This window comes from Solanum tuberosum, unplaced genomic scaffold, assembly GCF_000226075.1.
Source record: "Solanum tuberosum cultivar DM 1-3 516 R44 unplaced genomic scaffold, SolTub_3.0 scf00118, whole genome shotgun sequence".
NCBI classification, from domain to species: Eukaryota; Viridiplantae; Streptophyta; class Magnoliopsida; order Solanales; family Solanaceae; genus Solanum; species Solanum tuberosum.
Genome location: NW_006239043.1, coordinates 1,533,214 through 1,550,195, shown reverse-complemented (window position 1 = coordinate 1,550,195; position 16,982 = coordinate 1,533,214). Strand labels below are relative to the sequence as shown.

The following is a 16,982-nucleotide window of genomic DNA, read 5'->3' as shown; positions in this document are numbered from 1 at the left end:
CTCCCCCACCCACCCCAACCCCCCCAAAAGAAAAATAAAAGAACTTTTGGTCCCTCAATTATTGGTAAATTCTGAATTTGGTCCTCGTAATAGGTTTCTTAAGCACACCTAACCTTAAACTAATAAAAATGTCTTTAGTCCCTCCATATTAGAAATATGTATATTTAGATTATCTTAGAATTGCATTATGCTCAAATATGGAGAAAATAATACAAATCTAACATACAACATTGGTGATTAAACGGTTTAGCACTTTATAACTCGTTAAAATCGTAAAGATTCATAAGTAGAGGATCGAAACTCCACATATCAATAACTGAAAGGTAATTAATAAAGAAATAAGCAAGAATTTATCCATATCTGATGGACTAAAAGCGTAAGGCCCCCCACCCCGCCCTGCGCAAAAGGAAACGAGAAAAATACTAAGACTACCAAAGTGCATAGAGTAAATTTATCTTTGACAATTTCTTTCTTGGAAACGCTTATATTATGAGTGTTTCAATACTGATGCTACCTACTGTTTGTACAGGTACTAAGAAGGGAAGCAACACTAGTTTGATGTTTATTTGTCATTATATTTGGTGCAAAATGCTTGAACAACATTATGATGAGATGACAAATGAAAGATCCTTTGATTGTTCAACACATCTTAGGTTCATGTCAATCCTAAGATCATACAATTGCCAGTTGTGACATTATTTTCTATAGTACTATAGTTGACTTGTTCAATGCATCTTAGGTTTACCGCGATAAATTGTATCAAAACATCAAGCATTTACTTCTTTGGTGTAAAATATTTGCACTTTGGAAGGTGATTTCTGGAAATTTTATGTTGTTGATGAGCTATGAGTAGAAAGTTATTTGAGACAAGTTCAACACATTCTTATTTTTTTAATGTGTGATACTATCTGTTGTTTCATTTGTTTTATATCTTGAGATTTAACTATCGTATTTTCCTTGCTTCCAAAACTTCTCTTTTGAGCCGAAGGTCTATCGGAAACTACTTCTTTACCCTACAATGGTAGAGTTAAGGTTTGCATACTCTCTTCAAACTCCATTTGTGGGACTACATTGAATGTGTTGTAGAAAATGCGAAGAATTCTTAGTATGAGATATATGTACTCCTTTTATGTTTAGATCAAACAATTACACCTCCCATATGATGGAAATTCTATATATATATATATATATATATATTGTTACCAAAACCGAACATTATACTACTGGAAATATTAGGGACTATCTATCGAAAATCTATAAGAAATGTACTTTTGCAAATGTTTCCGATAAACTTCTTCATCGGAAATTGACTGATTTCTAGTAGTGAATTAGACCCCTTATGAAAATATAATATTATAATCTTTTTAGCGACAAACAAAAGTTGTTACAATAATTGATATATCTAATTAAGTGATTTGTGATTATTTCTAGTGTAAGGGTTTTGAAAGATACATATTTCAGAAAAAAATGTGCGGATACAAATTAAGTTGTTACTAATAATTGGTATATTTAATAAAGTGATTTAATCTATTTTACTACTAATAAACTTAGTTACATATGCCTTATAGTTTCGAACCTAAACACTTAACACCATTGTAATCTAGATATCAATGGTTGCAATAGAATGAATATGATATCTCCATCCTTAATCAGATTTAAAGGTCTAAAGTTCGAGTTGTGGAAATGGAATATTTTTTAGCAGGAGCTCTTTAAATAGGTACATGTGGCGCAAAATTACAATTTTCATTAAAAGGGTTTAAAAGATGAAGAAGTTAAGAGGACTCAACATCTACTACATTTATACATAAAAAAAATAACTTCATACTTGTATATACAATGTAGTTTCTTGCTGAATAAGATTTAATTATACCTCCTTGCACCATATCGCTCCGCCTCTGATCCTAATATAATATCAAACGTCAAATAAAAAAAAGGTATTGTAATGACAATGACATAGGACATATAGAAAGATGAATTGGATGAGGATTATAAGGAGCAAGTTCCAAGTTCCACACCAACCAGAAGACAGCAACTTTACAAGTTAAAAGGGAACACTGGTTTGTTCATAGTATTAAATTTGTTGTTTTGGCACTTATACTACTATACTTTTGTCACAATAATCGAGGATATTTTGAATTTAAGCATTCAATTTCAATTGGATTAATTGGAAAAGAAAAAAAAAGGTAGTAACTGCAATATTTTACTTTGACTTCTTTTATTTCTCTTTTCCACGTATTTATCAAAAATAACTTCAACATCTATATTATGAAATTATACTGGATATAATATTAGTGTTATACTCATTGTATGCATGACAATCATATTTCTATCTTATTGGAGAGGTTAGGCTATTCATACCTCTCGCTGTGTTATTATTAATATACGTGATAAGGATCATGCCTAAACGTTCACCATAGAGGTGACTTTTAACAACAAAAGGTGAAACTCTATTATATCCTCTTAAAATCGATTAAAATTATTGAATTATGTCAAACCGTACGTCCCTCCTGCTAATTTGGTTACATGAATATAATGGAGGATTGAATTGGCAGTAACATTCAGTTTCAATTGGATTGGGAACTAGCTAGTACTACGATTACTATACATAAAAGGCCAAATTCAATATCATCAATTGCATTGAGAAAGAAAAAAGTTACTTACTCTTGTCTGTATCACGTGGCATATTTAAGACTATAAGTTGAAAAGTTATTTTGATACATTAGACATATTTTAAATTTAAGACAATAAATTTAAAAATTTATTTACTTTTTTAAGTTCGATATCAAAATAAAACAATTAAATTGAAACGAAGAGCATAATACAAAGTAAAATTAGTCAATTTGTTATTGCATGGTGTGCCGGTCAATGCTGCACATAATTGCCCAACTGATGAACTCTATTTTCTTACCAACGTATTACCTCTTCTCGTTCACCACGCCCTCTTGCCACGCGGCTACAATCTTTTTTTCTACTTTCTTTTCGATCGTTGTTTGATACGAGAGATAAGAGATAATAATTTTATGTTATTTTTGATATTTCCTTTGTTCCTATGCGTAAAATCTAAAATGATGACATATAAATAAGAAATAAGGGAATATTATTTATCACACTATTTGTACTGATGATAAGTTATTAATTTCATATATACCGTGGGATAAGTAATTCTATAATACTTTTGTTTACATTATATATATTAAAAACAAATGTTTTATTATTTGTCAAATTTAGAATGGAAATTCAAGAGAGCTTAGTATTAAATAACAACATAATAGTAGTCAGAATTAGAGTTCCAACAACACATAAAAGTTCTCTTAAGAAGTGTATTAGGTCGATATGAGTCAATTAATATAAAATAAAAAGAGTATATTTTTCAATTCGTAAAATAACTTTATCTATCTCATCCTAAATACCAAACAATCCCTAATTGTAACTCCTATATAAATGACCATATCTTTGCTTATTCACTTTCCAACATACATACACTAGCATTCTTCTCTTATTTTCTTAGTGAAGAAAGCAATGGATCTTGGAGGAGGCAATGGTAGTGGAGGTTTTCATGGCTACCGTAGGTTCCCACAAACAACTTCCGTGGGTAAGTGTGATCATTTCGTTTAAAAGTATTACGGTATGTTTTTTCATGATATTTGATATGTATCGTTATTTTATCTAAAAGCTTATTTTGTTACCTAGAGTATTTTTTTCTTTTTAATTATGTCTAGCACATACACTTCTTATGTTGAATCCTAATCAATTTGACTATTCTAATATCATGTTAAAGTATGCAAATATCTCACATAAAAAATTCGAAGGAACACACTTTTAGCTTTCTTAATAATTATGCCTCATACATTTGAAAAGAAAAAAAAACCCTCCTATGTACTCATTGGTAAATATTACTTATTTATCCTCATGTTTAGTCGTGGAACCACATGTATTTAAGGGTATCTTCATCGAGAAATTATATTATAGAAAATTAAAAAGAAATGTGTATATATATATATATATATTGACTTTTTTATTTTCGTGATTTTACTCTTTTATATTGTGATACCCCTTATTAAAAAAATTTGCTTTGCCATTGCTCATGTTCATCAACATTTTGTCATTCTTTTCTCAATTCTAGTGAGATAAAAAATGTCTGCATTCTATAATACCTACATTAATGGTGGTCTAGCAATTTTTTTTTTATATATATATATATATTTTTTTTTTTTTTTTTTTTCTTTGCTTGAAATGTGAAGAAAAAGATAACATAAAAAACAAGTGAATATATGCATGTAAATTCCTGACCCCCAACTGTATACATATTTGTTCTCTACCCTATGTTTACATATGGCACTCTATCATGCTTCTCTTAATTATATATTTATTATATTATAAGTGTGAGAAAAAGAAAAAGAAAGAAAATGCTCCACATCACAATTGTTTTTTAATGTTTTGGTGGATAAATAGAAAAAAATATTAGGGTGTAGGTGGGGGAAATTGGATAGGAGACAATGTCATGAAATATTACTTATGAAATTTCTTTTGTACAAGCTCACTAGAAAAGTTCATTTTTCTAATTTTCAAGAAATTAAAAAGTTTTAGATAAAAAAGATTTTGAAATATTTTGACCAATTAAACATGAAAAAAAGAAAAAATATGAAGATAAAAAAAGGTATAAGCTTTAAACATTTGTCATATAATTTTTTTCTACTATTGTAATTTAACCTATTGGATTATATCTCTTATTCTATTTTCTAGATTATCGTATTTGTTATAAACAATTACTCTCTATTATTGTGTGTAACTTATATTCTAAAAAATAATGAATCAACACAATTTGTAAGTGGATTGATATTCCTTCAAAAAAAAAAAAGAACAAGGAGAGTAGAAAATATCTTTCAACCAAAAGCTATCGTGAGATGAGTAAGATTTTTTATTTGATAATCTCGAGTTTAAACCTTTTTTTTAAAAAAATTTCTCAATAAGTACCTTTTATGAGTATAAGAGTTTTCATGTGAATATCGAATACCGAGTAAAAAGTGGGAAAAGTTAATTTTGAAACCACTAACATATGAAACGTTTTTTTGTTTTTTGGGTCAATATTCACTCTATGATTTTGTCTTGTGGCTTTTTAAAAAAATTGGAGTTTTTATTGTCTAGGGCTTTCTTCTGGTCTCTTGTGAGTTGCTGTCTTTATGTGTGCACTATAACATTTAACCTAGAATCTTATTTGGTGGTTACTTCCTGAGTGTACTTTTTTTTATAAAAAAAAAAGTTTGATACACAAAATATGTATCTCGTGTTATATAGGATTTAGACAAAGATCAGATCTTAAAGGGTGTGATATAGAAAATCTGTTTTAATATAAGGATTAGTAATTGCTTTTACAAACACACACACACATATATATATATAGAGAGAGAGATATCACAAGGAGATAACTTTACGATTGCTCCTACACCTTCCCTTCAAACTTCCAAGTGTACTACTAATTAACCAATTAATACACTTTATTAGCATTAGTTGGAATTAATTAGTTATATACTTCCATAGGTCTATATATTATTTGGTGTTTCTTACTCTTTTTTTTTTTGGGTTCAAATTAAGCAATATTTTACATAATTGAGAAGGTATTAATTATATTAGTTTTATTTCCTATAAATATATATATATATATAATAGGTATTTTCACTATTTCTTTAACGGTATTTGATATGCACATCAAATCTCTCTACTCTTTATACTTATATCATCTTAGAAAGATGTAAATTTAATTATGAGTAGTTAATCAAAATTCTTTTTAGTTGTTAGGAGTAAGTAATTTATTAAAAGGTGTGTCAAAGGTAAAAACATCAAATAATATGAATCGGAGGATGTATATATACACCAAAAATATACAATGAAGTGTACCTTGTAAAAAATAACAAATTAATATTATGAGTTTAAATTATATACGATATTGTTGTATTACACCCCTTAGATGACATGTTTACTTTATTAGAGATGAATATTGCATAGTATAGCTAATTATTCTTAAATTATTTACTTCACTTGAATGCTTAGTCTTATGTCAGAATTGTCTAATTATGTTTTCATTTCTTCTAGATGGCATTGCCACACTCAACCAAGCCATTCCCACAACCAACCACCACAACAACAATAACAACGCCTCAGTCCCAGATGATTCTGAATGCACCGTTCGTGAGCAAGACCGTTTCATGCCAATAGCAAACGTGATTCGAATCATGCGAAAAACCCTACCTCCACATGCCAAGATATCGGATGACGCGAAAGAGACCATCCAGGAATGCGTGTCCGAGTTCATTAGCTTTGTCACCGGGGAAGCCAACGACCGTTGCCAGCGCGAGCAACGCAAGACTATCACGGCCGAGGACGTGCTCTGGGCCATGAGCAAGCTAGGGTTCGATGACTACATCGAACCCCTCACTATGCACCTGCACCGCTATCGCGAGTGCGATGGCGGTGAGCGCGGCTCCCTCAGGGGAGAGCCACTCATGCTAATGAAGTCGCGGGGTGTTATGGTTGACCCCACGGCTTCAACTAGCATTGCTAACATGACACATATTAATTATCCCTTGCCACCTAATTTCACAATGGCTCATCATCATCATGGCTACTTTGCTTATGCACACATGAGTAATGACAATGCTGCTCCAAATTCTAAGGCTAACCATGATGAGACAAATAATAATGTTGAATCATTTGGAGAGCATAAGGAGTAAAATTTAAGAGTACTAGAAAACAAATAATAATAATCTTGTACTAGTATCTAATTTATGTTTTTATTTTATCTTTGTATGAACTATTGTACTATTTGAAATTGCTCTTTTTTCTATTTTGAGGTGATTTCCAATATATTCTGTTTATTTTTTAGTCAGAAGTATAGTTATGATGTCTTTCATACCAACAAATTAATACAAAAATGTATTTTTCAAAACAAAAAAAAGAGAGGCTCTTTTTAGGTGTTTGGTTGCCGAAATATTTTCAAATAAAAACAGTTTTCTCAACCAAAAAAAAAAGAACGATATCTTCTCTGATCTTCCGATCTAATGCAATGTCTATTTTATTCTTGACATTTTAGTTTCCCTCTATTTATATACTAATATGTTTTGTTACAAAACTTGTTGCTACTTTTTAATGATTGTTATTTTCATATATGTGCATTAAGTATCTCTATTTTGAATACATATAATTCAGTTTTAATTATAATTAGTGAGATATTTTTCAAAAATTCATACTATATATATAGTTAAATTTGGTCAAATAGAAAAAGAAAAAAGTGTGTTGTAATGACTAGGGTCCAAAAAGTATTCACACCTAACGTGGAAATGTTGTCAATATTATATTGTTCAAACTAAACGGATAACATGATTTTAAATAATATAAAGAGTATGAAAAGGAGAAAAATAAAATAAAATAAAAAAATTCAGAAAATTGGTTTTACTTTATAAAACATGAGTTCACATTTAGTGTATATTTAAATTAATATTAGATTCTAGTGAACCAACTATTCAAAAACCACCTTCACATTATATTAACAAATTTTAAGCTATGGCAAAATGAATAAAATGACTTTATTTTTAATTAGATATTTCAAATTCATTTTGAATATAAAATTATTAGTTTTTAGGAAGCTTTTAGACGTCTTAGGCAACACAAACATGAATTAGTTGACGCCTCAATGCAGTAATTCTTCTTTAAATTGGCTTTATCTTGCATGAATTTAAATTATTTGATACCATTTCTCCTTTAAATTAATTTTACATGACGTAAATCTGAATTAATTGAGACCTCAATACAATGATCTTTTCCTTAGATTTTATGCGATTCAAATTTGAAATAATTAGAGATTCTAAAACACATACTAAACACTGAGTGGGAGAGTAAAATTAAAAACGAAGTATACACGTTTTGCAGACGGAACTATGATGTATATAAATATAAAATACTTACCTATTATATACATGTAAATTGTAAAGACACCACACAATCCACTCATTTTGCAACTGTACTTTGTTGGCCTTTTGGAAAAAACCTAAGCAGAGATCAGAGCAAGAAAATCTTTTGCATTTTTGGGAATTTAACACATTTGGGCCTGATTCAAGTGAGTTAAAAATGTGTTCTTTATCGTTTTCCTTTTTCTTTTCAAGATTTCTGGTAATATTTGGGGTATTCTTGATTTGATTTAAAATATGTTTTTGTTCCCTCTTTTCTGATGTTTTAGTGATTTTTGGATATTTTAGTCATCTGGGGTTGCTTCATTTGCATTAAAGATTCAATTTTTATTCTGTTTTGCTGTTTTTTGAAGGTTTCTACTTACTATTTTAGTTAGACACTGCTAGTGAATTTCTCTTTATTTGAGCTGAATTGTAAGGTATTATGTAATATGTTGTTGTAGCTGTCTGAGTTTTAGCAACGTTTGACTTGACACGAAGTTTAAGAAAGAAATGAATACTTCTAAAATTTGTGAGCTACAACACTTGTTTAGAGGTAAGTTGTTTTTAATTATAGAAATGTGACATTCTTTTTTGGGACGAACTAAAAGGGAACGGGTATCACATAATTTTGTAGAGAGGGCTTATTTAGTAGGATATTGCTATTGAAGTTGTGTGTTTGACTGAAGTTATTCTTGTGATACCAATGGGTAAGCAATTGAGTGGGATGCTACTTTACCAATCAATTTCTTATGTTTTGTCATCTCAATTTTGCTGTTTATTATTGATACTGCCTAATTTACTTATCTTGAAATGTGTGAAAATGCATATATATAAGTTAGAGGTAGTCCCATGGACTTCTTAAGAATATGGTCGAATACTGTCATGTAGTTTTATAAGCAAAAGTGCCACCTACGGACTCTTCAAAAATAATGTCGTGTGTGTGGCCTTTTTGGAGGATCCAACAGGTGTACGACAACATTTCTGGATGGTCTAAGCAGCATAGATTATAACAGAATGTGTCCTCCTTCTCCATCTTTAAGTCAAGTGCTTGTTTCTTTTCTATATCCTTGAATATGTTTTGAGTTCTGTTTTTTAATAAGGTAAGTCCTTGTGAGATGCAGTTTTGGTACTGTTTTCGGAGTTTGTGACATTGCAGTAGTGGATTATGGGAGACAAATTAGGACAGATAAAAGTGACTGTTATAAAAGGAAGACGTTTGGTGATTCGGGACTTCAAGACAAGTGATCCTTATGTCATTCTTAAGCTTGGAAATCAGGTAGCTTTATGTTTCTTCCTTAAGATATTATCTGTCATCTCGTGTGACTCTGATCTTCTTTATTCTTCTAAAGTTGAGAGCTTTTACAAGTATGGTTTCAAATGCATACTCTGAATCCTAGTTAACAATAGTGATAATGAAATGTGATTGTCAAATCAAATTTAATTCTTTGGAATCTGTTGAGGTCACAAATATCGGAAACAAGATCTCTACCTTCACCAAGTAGGGGTAAGGCTGCGTCCACTCCACTTGTGGGATTACACTGGGTATGTCGTTGTTGTTGTTGAGATCACAGATAAATTGATCTATTCTAGCTAGTTGTTTGCCTGTGTCAGGGGTGGAGCTGGAAATAGGGCATCTCTCTTTCGTTTACAACAGTGTATTTGAAATTATTAGTAAAATTGCTCGGAAAAGATTATAGTTATACTAATAGCATCTTTTATGTTGTATGTCACTTCTGATGTTTTCTTGCGATTTGTGGTTCTACCCTTTCACTTTGCATGAGAGTTTTGAAATTGCTTTTCTGGAGCTGACATCTTGATATTACATTTTACTGTTATACCAGACTGCCAAAACCAAAGTCATAAATAGCTGCCTTAATCCTGTTTGGAATGAAGAATTCTGCTTCTCTATCTCTGAGCCGGCTGAGGTTCTCAAATTGGTATTTGCCTTTACCTCTAAACTTTTGTTTCATCATCTCTCATGTTCCTCCTCTACATTACAATTTTAATGACTCGACTTTTGTTAGATGACGTGACATTATTTTGGACTTTTGCTGGTGTTGTTCCTCTGTGTAATTGTTACGCTGCATGTTTTTGATATGTTTCAACTTGAAGATCAAATAAAAGGTGCTCTGAAGTTCTTGCACCCTTGCTTGTCAAACAGTTATATATCCCGTATCTGAACGAGTGCATTGGACAAAACAGGAAAATAGATAGTGAAATAGTTTATTAGGGAAAAAAAAGATATCCCGGTGGACTAAGCTCCACCACAAGGGTCCATTGTAACCAGCCTTACCTTGCATTTCTGCAAGAGGTTGTTTCCACGGCTCAAACCCGTGACTTGAAATAGTTTATCAGGAAGGAGAAATGATGAAACTTTCACCTAAGGAAACAGAAATCTTTAGTGGTATGAGTGTATGTAGACTCAAGTATCGAAGAAAAGAAATTATGAAGCTTCTGAAGAGAATACTTTTACCCCATCCGTGTCTTGTGGGAAACAACCATAAGTTAAAAATTTAAAGTCAAACATCTAGGAAGAAAATCAGAATGTCGTCAACGTCCAACTCTTTAATCTTATGCAATCGACATAGAGAAAAAGAAAAGAAAAAGAGGAACAATCTGATGACGATATATATATTGTATTACATATTGAAAGGAGTAATATTTAAGGCTATTTAAAGTTGCCAATTTTGCTGAAATGAAGCTAAATAGTAGTTTTCTAGAGTACATTTATTTTGAATAATTTCTGTGAAATTCATTCCATGTCATTGATACACAATTATAACAGGAAGTGTTTGATAAAGACCATTTCAAAGCAGACGACAAAATGGGAACTGCTCATCTCAGTCTTCAGCCTTTGGTTGCAGCTGCTAGATTGAGAACGATTCTCGGGGTTGCTTCTGAGGGGACAACATTAAGGAAGGTTATCCCGAGTAAAGACAACTGCCTAGCAATCGATAGCAGCATTAGTTGGGTGAATGGTGAAGTTGTGCAAGATGTTTGGTTAAGGCTTTGTGATGTGGAGTCTGGAGACATAGAGTTGAAGATCAAATTGAGCGATCTTTCCTGCGTTGTTCCGGCCTCCACGTAGAATGGTTATCAGTGACATCGATGCAGGTCTCGTTTGAGCTATATACGTCTTGTTGTAGGCGGAAAAAGACGTCTAGTAGAAGAAGCGCCTATGTTTGGCATTTTTCGGTTGGAACTCAAACAAATGATATTTGTATATTTTGATCAAATATGTGCATAATTCAAATTGGAGTGATTTAAGAAGTGGAAGGGGGATTTTTGTAGTATTTGTTTTTATTAGTTTAATATCCGACACACATCTTCATTTCCCTTTTTTTTTTTTTTTAACTTTCACCTTTTTTTGTTCCATTTGGTGACTCGAACTAACAACCTTCAGATTGAAGTGTATACTGTAGAGTGCTTACAATTTGAGCAACCCCTCTTCTCGACATCTTCATTTTTCCACTTCCCTTCACACTCATCTAAATTTTTCATGTGTTCATGTTAAGTTTTATCAACATGCAAATTGCAAAACCTGCCACCAAATATATATAGTTCATTTAAAAGTTGTTTAGGGGTAAATAAACACCTGTGTATTTAAAGTGTTAAAGTAAATTTTATTGTCAAGTAAAAGGCTGATTTGATGAATTTTTTCATATATTTATGAGTAAATGTGACAAAATTAGCTTATAAAATCATAACTGCTTCAAGTTTGAGTTAATTATTGACCCACATTTTTATGAAATACTTTTATGTAGAATATCATCCCATAAACTTTATTTACCATCTATTTAGCCTTATACAATTTTTTTTAAAAAAAAGATTGTTTAGTCATGTTATTTATAAAATAAAATGTCAGATGCCGCCTTTCTCTTCTTCTTCGTCCTCCCTCCTCCTCCTTCTTGCTCCCTTCTTTTTCTTTGTTGTTTTCCTTTTTCTTTAAAATTCAACATACTGTATTGCAAACGAATCGTTTCGAACAAATTATATAAATATTTGAAATATCCAGAGTATTTCACATTTTAAATTTAGGAATGTTTTAGAGGATTTTTTGAATTGGTAAGGATTAGTATATTTCACGTATAATTCAACTTATATTCAACTTTTTGAGTTTATCATAATATATAGTCAGTACAAGTAAACTATATTTTTTGAATCACAATGTATATTCAATATTTTTTTAATGTATCATAATGTATTTTCAATGTATAGTCCAGATATATTTTCAATGATTTTGAGAAACCATTGGCCACAGACAATCGGACCGAGTCGGGTCATAATGTACTTGATCGTATAAGTTAACTTATATTCAGTCTTTTAAGTGTATCATACTGTATTGTCAATATAATGTATAGCTCATGAATAAATAAACTATATTTTTTGAATCTATAAAAATGTATAAACTATATTTGCTGAATATATCATAATGTATAATTTAGCGTATAATATACGTATATTTTCATGATTTTGAGATGTAAATCATTGGGCAAGACAATCGGACTGAGTCGGGTCGAATTTGCCGCCATCTTCTCTAGGGCCCAAAGCATTTCGAATCTCTTCCTACGCCAATGGCGACGGTGACGAAACTGAATCTGAAGGCGGAGACCGGCGACTGTCACCGCCTTGAGGCGGAGCAGAGTGAAGCTCCGGCGGAAATAAGCGATTCTAGAACAAAAAGAGTAGTTGAATTAGGAAATGGATGCGAAGTAATATACATGCCTAGGTTCCTAAATTACGATCAGTCATGGGATTATTTAGAATACCTTAACAGAAATATACCATGGAATCGTCCAACGATTCGCGTCTTCGGTCGATCTTGTGTCCAGGTACTCATTTTTCTTCTGCCTTTCTCCTTCAATTTTACTCTGTTTGTATTTCTGTATGTGAATTGTTTAGGGTAAACTGTAATGTTTTAAGAGGCAAAATGGAGACTAAAGTCTCATGCTTTATGATTTAGTAGTGCTGAGGAGAGGTAGAGGTAGGTCGAAAATATATTGGGGAGAGGTGATTAGATAGGAGATGAAACACGTGCAATTAATTTATCAAGGACATGACGCGAGATAGTAGGTTATGTAAGTCAAAGATTAGGGCAGAAGCTTAGTAGATAGATTTCTTCCATGGAGCTAGGAGGCCCAAGGTGTGAAAGGTTGACTGTAGTATTGCTAAGGGAAGGTAGAGGTGGGTTGAAAAAGTATAGAAGAGAGGTGATTATATAGGACATAGCACATGTGCAACTTACCGAGTACATGACGCTAGATAGGAGGTTTATGGAGGTCAAGGATTGGAGTAGATTAGTCGAGCGTAGTCTAGGTATTGTTATTATTACTTTCTTATTATCTTACTCTTCGATTCTAGTATTATTTGTTGTTTCCTTTGCTTTGGTTATCATATTTGTTGCTATTGCTCTTTTCTTCATTATTTGCATACCTGATTAAATATGCTTTACTTGAGCTGAGGGTCTATTGAAAATAAGTTCTCTACCTCACAAGGCAGGGGTAAAACCGCGCACACTCTACTTTCTCTGGACTCTACTTGTGGGATTACATTGGGTATGTTGTTGTTGTAAATAGTAGGTCTTAACTTCTTCGTGTGTTTACTTATTTATGTTTTGAATCCTCTTAGTGGAAATCCTAGCTCCGCTATATTGCATACTTTTAAGTTATAGATAGGCTGCTTTGTATTTCCTTGTCTGACTATAATCGTACAGCTTTGATGTAGTTTTATGTGACATACTGTTTTTTATTTTTTTGAGGGGCTAGTCCCATGATAAGTAAAATGTTTCCACTTTGATCTTTTAGAACAGGGGGTGAATCTTAGGCAAGTTGACAAGTGCATGTGGTTCAATCTGTTCTCCAGATGTGATCCCTACACTGTTATGCTGACTGCTATGCGTATTGTAGGATTTCATGGATAATTACGTTAGAAAATCAACTATGTTGCATATGGGTTGAGGATTTGATTGAGATTGATAGTTTTCAAATTCCACTGTGCAAATATAGGTGATAGATTGATATAGTTTAGTTGAAATTCACGAACTACCATTACATAGATCTCCAATGCCACCCGAACGAGAGGGTTTGGAATGGAACAAGGGTGATAATTCAAACATATAGTTACTAGAAAGAGCAACAGAAGAATTTACTAATCATTCGCTCCCATGTAGCTTATTCTCCCAAGAAATTTGTTGGGGTTGTGGTTGTGGCAAAACCATAGTAAGTTCGTTATAAAGAAAAGGTTTTTTTCCCTTGGAGTTGGAATTAATGCTTTTTTCTCTTCCAAACTTAGAAGCTTCGACTGGGTGGAAAGCAACACACACAACCATAAAGTTTGAACGCTAAAGCTGGATGCTATTTTTATTCTCTTATATTGGATCGCTTCTGCACAGACTTTTTTTGAGTAATGAGAAAGCCCATGGACAAAGATGGTGTTCAAAGTCTGAGTCTGTATTGTGGGCAGTTTTGTTTGTCTGCCCATGACTGACTATTCAAATTCAAAATGTTGTTGTGTTCTCATGACGGACCGTTCACAGTGAAAGTGATAATATTGTTCCTTTACTCCCCTTTGGTGTGTTATATCTTAGCTTTGTTTGTCTGGCGCATGAATGATCATCCAAGTTGAAAATGTTGTTGCTTTACGCTCTCTCTCTTAGTGTGTTAGTTTCCCCCTTGCTAATATGAATGCTAAATGTTACATGTCATAACAATCTGATACCACATGTTCCTATGAGGAAAAACAGATTAACAATGTTTGTAATATTTCCACAGCCCAGAGACAGTTGTTATGTGGCAAGTGAAGGATTGCCACAACTAGTTTACAGTGGATACCAGCCTCATGCATATTCTTGGGATGAATTTCCTCCACTTAAGGATATTCTGGATGCTGTAAGCTTGCTCATCTTCAACCTCTCAAGTTGTAGTTCCCAGTGATCAAGCTAGTTGTCTTTCTTATACCATCAGTGTTGCACTTTAGGTCCATAAAGCTCTTCCAGGAAGTCGTTTCAACAGCTTATTACTTAATAGGTATAAGGGAGGCGATGACTATGTAGGTTGGCATGCTGATGATGAGAAACTTTATGGACCAACTCCAGAAATTGCTTCTCTTTCTTTTGGATGTGAACGTGAATTCTTGTTGAAAAAGAAACCAGATAAAACATCCCGAGGTACATGTTAATATTGATTTTGTATTATCTTTTTATTTGTCAAATGAGGTGTGAGTATAGCAGACCTTCCGTTCAGTTACATAATGAGGTTAGATTTCTCAGTTGATCACTCAACTAATAGTTATGAGACACCTTTTTTCTTGTTTCAACAGAAAATGTGACTTTTGGAGATAATAACTAACTATTGGTTGAGCGACTATCTAAGAAATCAACTCTTACATTTTGCAAACGACAATACTGATTCCATGAAAGTCGTATTTATCACTTCCTCTTCTGTTTGTTATTCATTACACAAGGTAAAAACACCAGTGGTGAACCTCCCAGAAAGCGATTGAAGAAGGATGCCTTTCCAGACAAACACTCGTTTGTCCTAAAACACGGTTCATTGCTGGTAATGAGAGGTTATACTCAACGGGATTGGCTTCATTCAGTGCCTAAACGCGTAAAGGCAGATTCATTACGCATTAATCTCACCTTCAGGCTTGTTCTTTGAACAATCAATGCATTTCTTCATTGTTTATACCTGGGGGTTGGAAATTTTATGCAGTGCACTTAGCAACAAAAGGAAGGCGATTTTGTGCCTGTGGTTGATGAAAATTACTAGTACTAGATATTGGTTTTTTCTTTTACTTATGAGGAATGCGTTTGATGCAGCAAATTTACTCATTAGCTGATTTCTATGTTTCTATGCTATGAACTATGAAGGTACGTTTCAGGTATAGGGAATATCCTAATGTCAGATTCCAAATCTGAAAATTAATGCATAAAGATTGAACCTTTATTTAAAGCATTAATATACAAGAAACCCAATAAGCAAAATGTATCAAAAACCTCTACAAATATTATAGACTAAAAACAAACAAAATATGTAATTATAAGCTCGAAACAAGAGGCACAATCAAGAGACCAGTTAAGACACAAGAAGAGACGGCTTTAGCTGCATCGGCTTTAGATAACATTTCAACAAGAGCGTAACTTCTTCTCTTCTTATTCTTAGAACTCGAACCCATGATTACATGTTCAACCTCACCAAAATTACTAAACAACTCTCTCAATCTTTGGCAAGTATAATCTTCACCACTTTTACTCCAAGATACCTTAAGCACCTTTTCCTTGTCAACACACATCTCTGATGATTCTTTCTTTGACAGCAATATTTCACGAATCCTAGCAATTTCACCTAAAAGTTTTATAGCAATTCGTTCCTCCTCTTCTAATCGAGCCAAATTAATATCAGGTACAAAAGACATCATCTTTCTACGCTTTGAATCTTCTTCTTCTTGTTGTTGTCGTTGTTGTTGTTGTTGTAATTGGATCATCTCATCAAATAACTTCCTCTTTTTGTCATCCTTGAGAATGTCATAGGAAGCCTTGAGCTTTTGAAAATTTAAGTGAGCGTTAATTGGATCATCGAGTCTCTTGTCTGGATGCAATTCTAATGCTTTCTTTCGATACGCTTTCGATATTTCGATTTCAGAAAGCTTTGCCCCTTCCTCACCGGAGGGTAAATCCAAAGCACTATAATGATCAACTTCAATATCCATGGTAGAACCCTAATTTCTAAATATTAATTAGGAGGATTCAATAAACAGACTTGTTCTATTTATAGGTTTCGAATTATTTTTTCTTAATCCTACAATGACTCCAACTACCTTGTTATTTCGATTCCTAATAAGTTAGGAATTCTATACTACTTCATCCGTCTACTTTTAATTGTCATAGTTTCCTAATATTTTATGATGTATTTTTTCATTATATTGGTATGCAAAATATAGTACTTTTCGTATAATTTTTTAATAGCTAAATTTTTTGTTTAAAATATTGAATTAATGTAATCTAATTTAACTTCGAAAATTATTCAAATTGACTTTTGA

At 32.3% G+C, this 16,982-nt stretch overlaps 5 protein-coding genes across 8 annotated transcripts in view; 4 read left to right on the top strand and 1 right to left on the bottom strand.

Moving 5' to 3' along the window:
* LOC102598175 (trafficking protein particle complex subunit 5) overlaps positions 1-876 on the top strand; it is a 6,456-nt gene extending 5,580 nt beyond the window's left edge. The window contains exon 8 of the mRNA XM_006350192.2: positions 530-876. Within this exon, the coding sequence (XP_006350254.1) occupies positions 530-559 (30 nt within the window). The 3' untranslated portion in view covers positions 560-876. The remainder of the gene's footprint in view (positions 1-529) is intronic.
* Positions 877-3,519: 2,643 nt separating this feature from the next.
* Positions 3,520-6,728, top strand: LOC102604856 (nuclear transcription factor Y subunit B-6-like). The gene is made up of 2 exons (XM_006350210.1): positions 3,520-3,592; positions 6,091-6,728. Exons 1-2 carry the CDS (start codon positions 3,520-3,522, stop codon positions 6,726-6,728), a joined length of 711 nt encoding a protein of 236 aa, XP_006350272.1.
* A 1,252-nt stretch (positions 6,729-7,980) lies between these two features.
* Positions 7,981-11,282, top strand: LOC102597867 (protein C2-DOMAIN ABA-RELATED 11-like). 4 transcript variants are annotated; one of them, XM_006350191.2, is made up of 4 exons: positions 7,981-8,110; positions 9,065-9,219; positions 9,785-9,880; positions 10,729-11,282. In XM_006350191.2, exons 2-4 carry the CDS (start codon positions 9,109-9,111, stop codon positions 11,029-11,031), a joined length of 510 nt encoding a protein of 169 aa, XP_006350253.1. In that variant the 5' UTR covers positions 7,981-8,110; positions 9,065-9,108; the 3' UTR covers positions 11,032-11,282. The 4 variants fall into 4 exon arrangements, with proteins under 4 accessions (XP_006350253.1, XP_015165436.1, XP_015165437.1 ...); XM_015309950.1 differs by having other exon boundaries at positions 8,405-9,219; XM_015309951.1 differs by lacking the exon at positions 7,981-8,110 and adding an exon at positions 8,117-8,496.
* Positions 11,283-12,419: 1,137 nt separating this feature from the next.
* LOC102597553 (DNA oxidative demethylase ALKBH2) lies at positions 12,420-15,936 on the top strand. Its single transcript, XM_006350190.2, has 4 exons — positions 12,420-12,775; positions 14,714-14,830; positions 14,919-15,108; positions 15,405-15,936. Exons 1-4 carry the CDS (start codon positions 12,518-12,520, stop codon positions 15,599-15,601), a joined length of 762 nt encoding a protein of 253 aa, XP_006350252.1. The 5' UTR covers positions 12,420-12,517; the 3' UTR covers positions 15,602-15,936.
* Positions 15,937-15,967: 31 nt separating this feature from the next.
* Positions 15,968-16,655, bottom strand: LOC102604522 (dnaJ homolog subfamily C member 17-like). The gene has a single exon (XM_006350209.2). It carries the CDS (start codon positions 16,650-16,652, stop codon positions 15,981-15,983), a length of 672 nt encoding a protein of 223 aa, XP_006350271.2. The 5' UTR covers positions 16,653-16,655; the 3' UTR covers positions 15,968-15,980.
* Between the last annotated feature and the right edge of the window lie 327 nt (positions 16,656-16,982).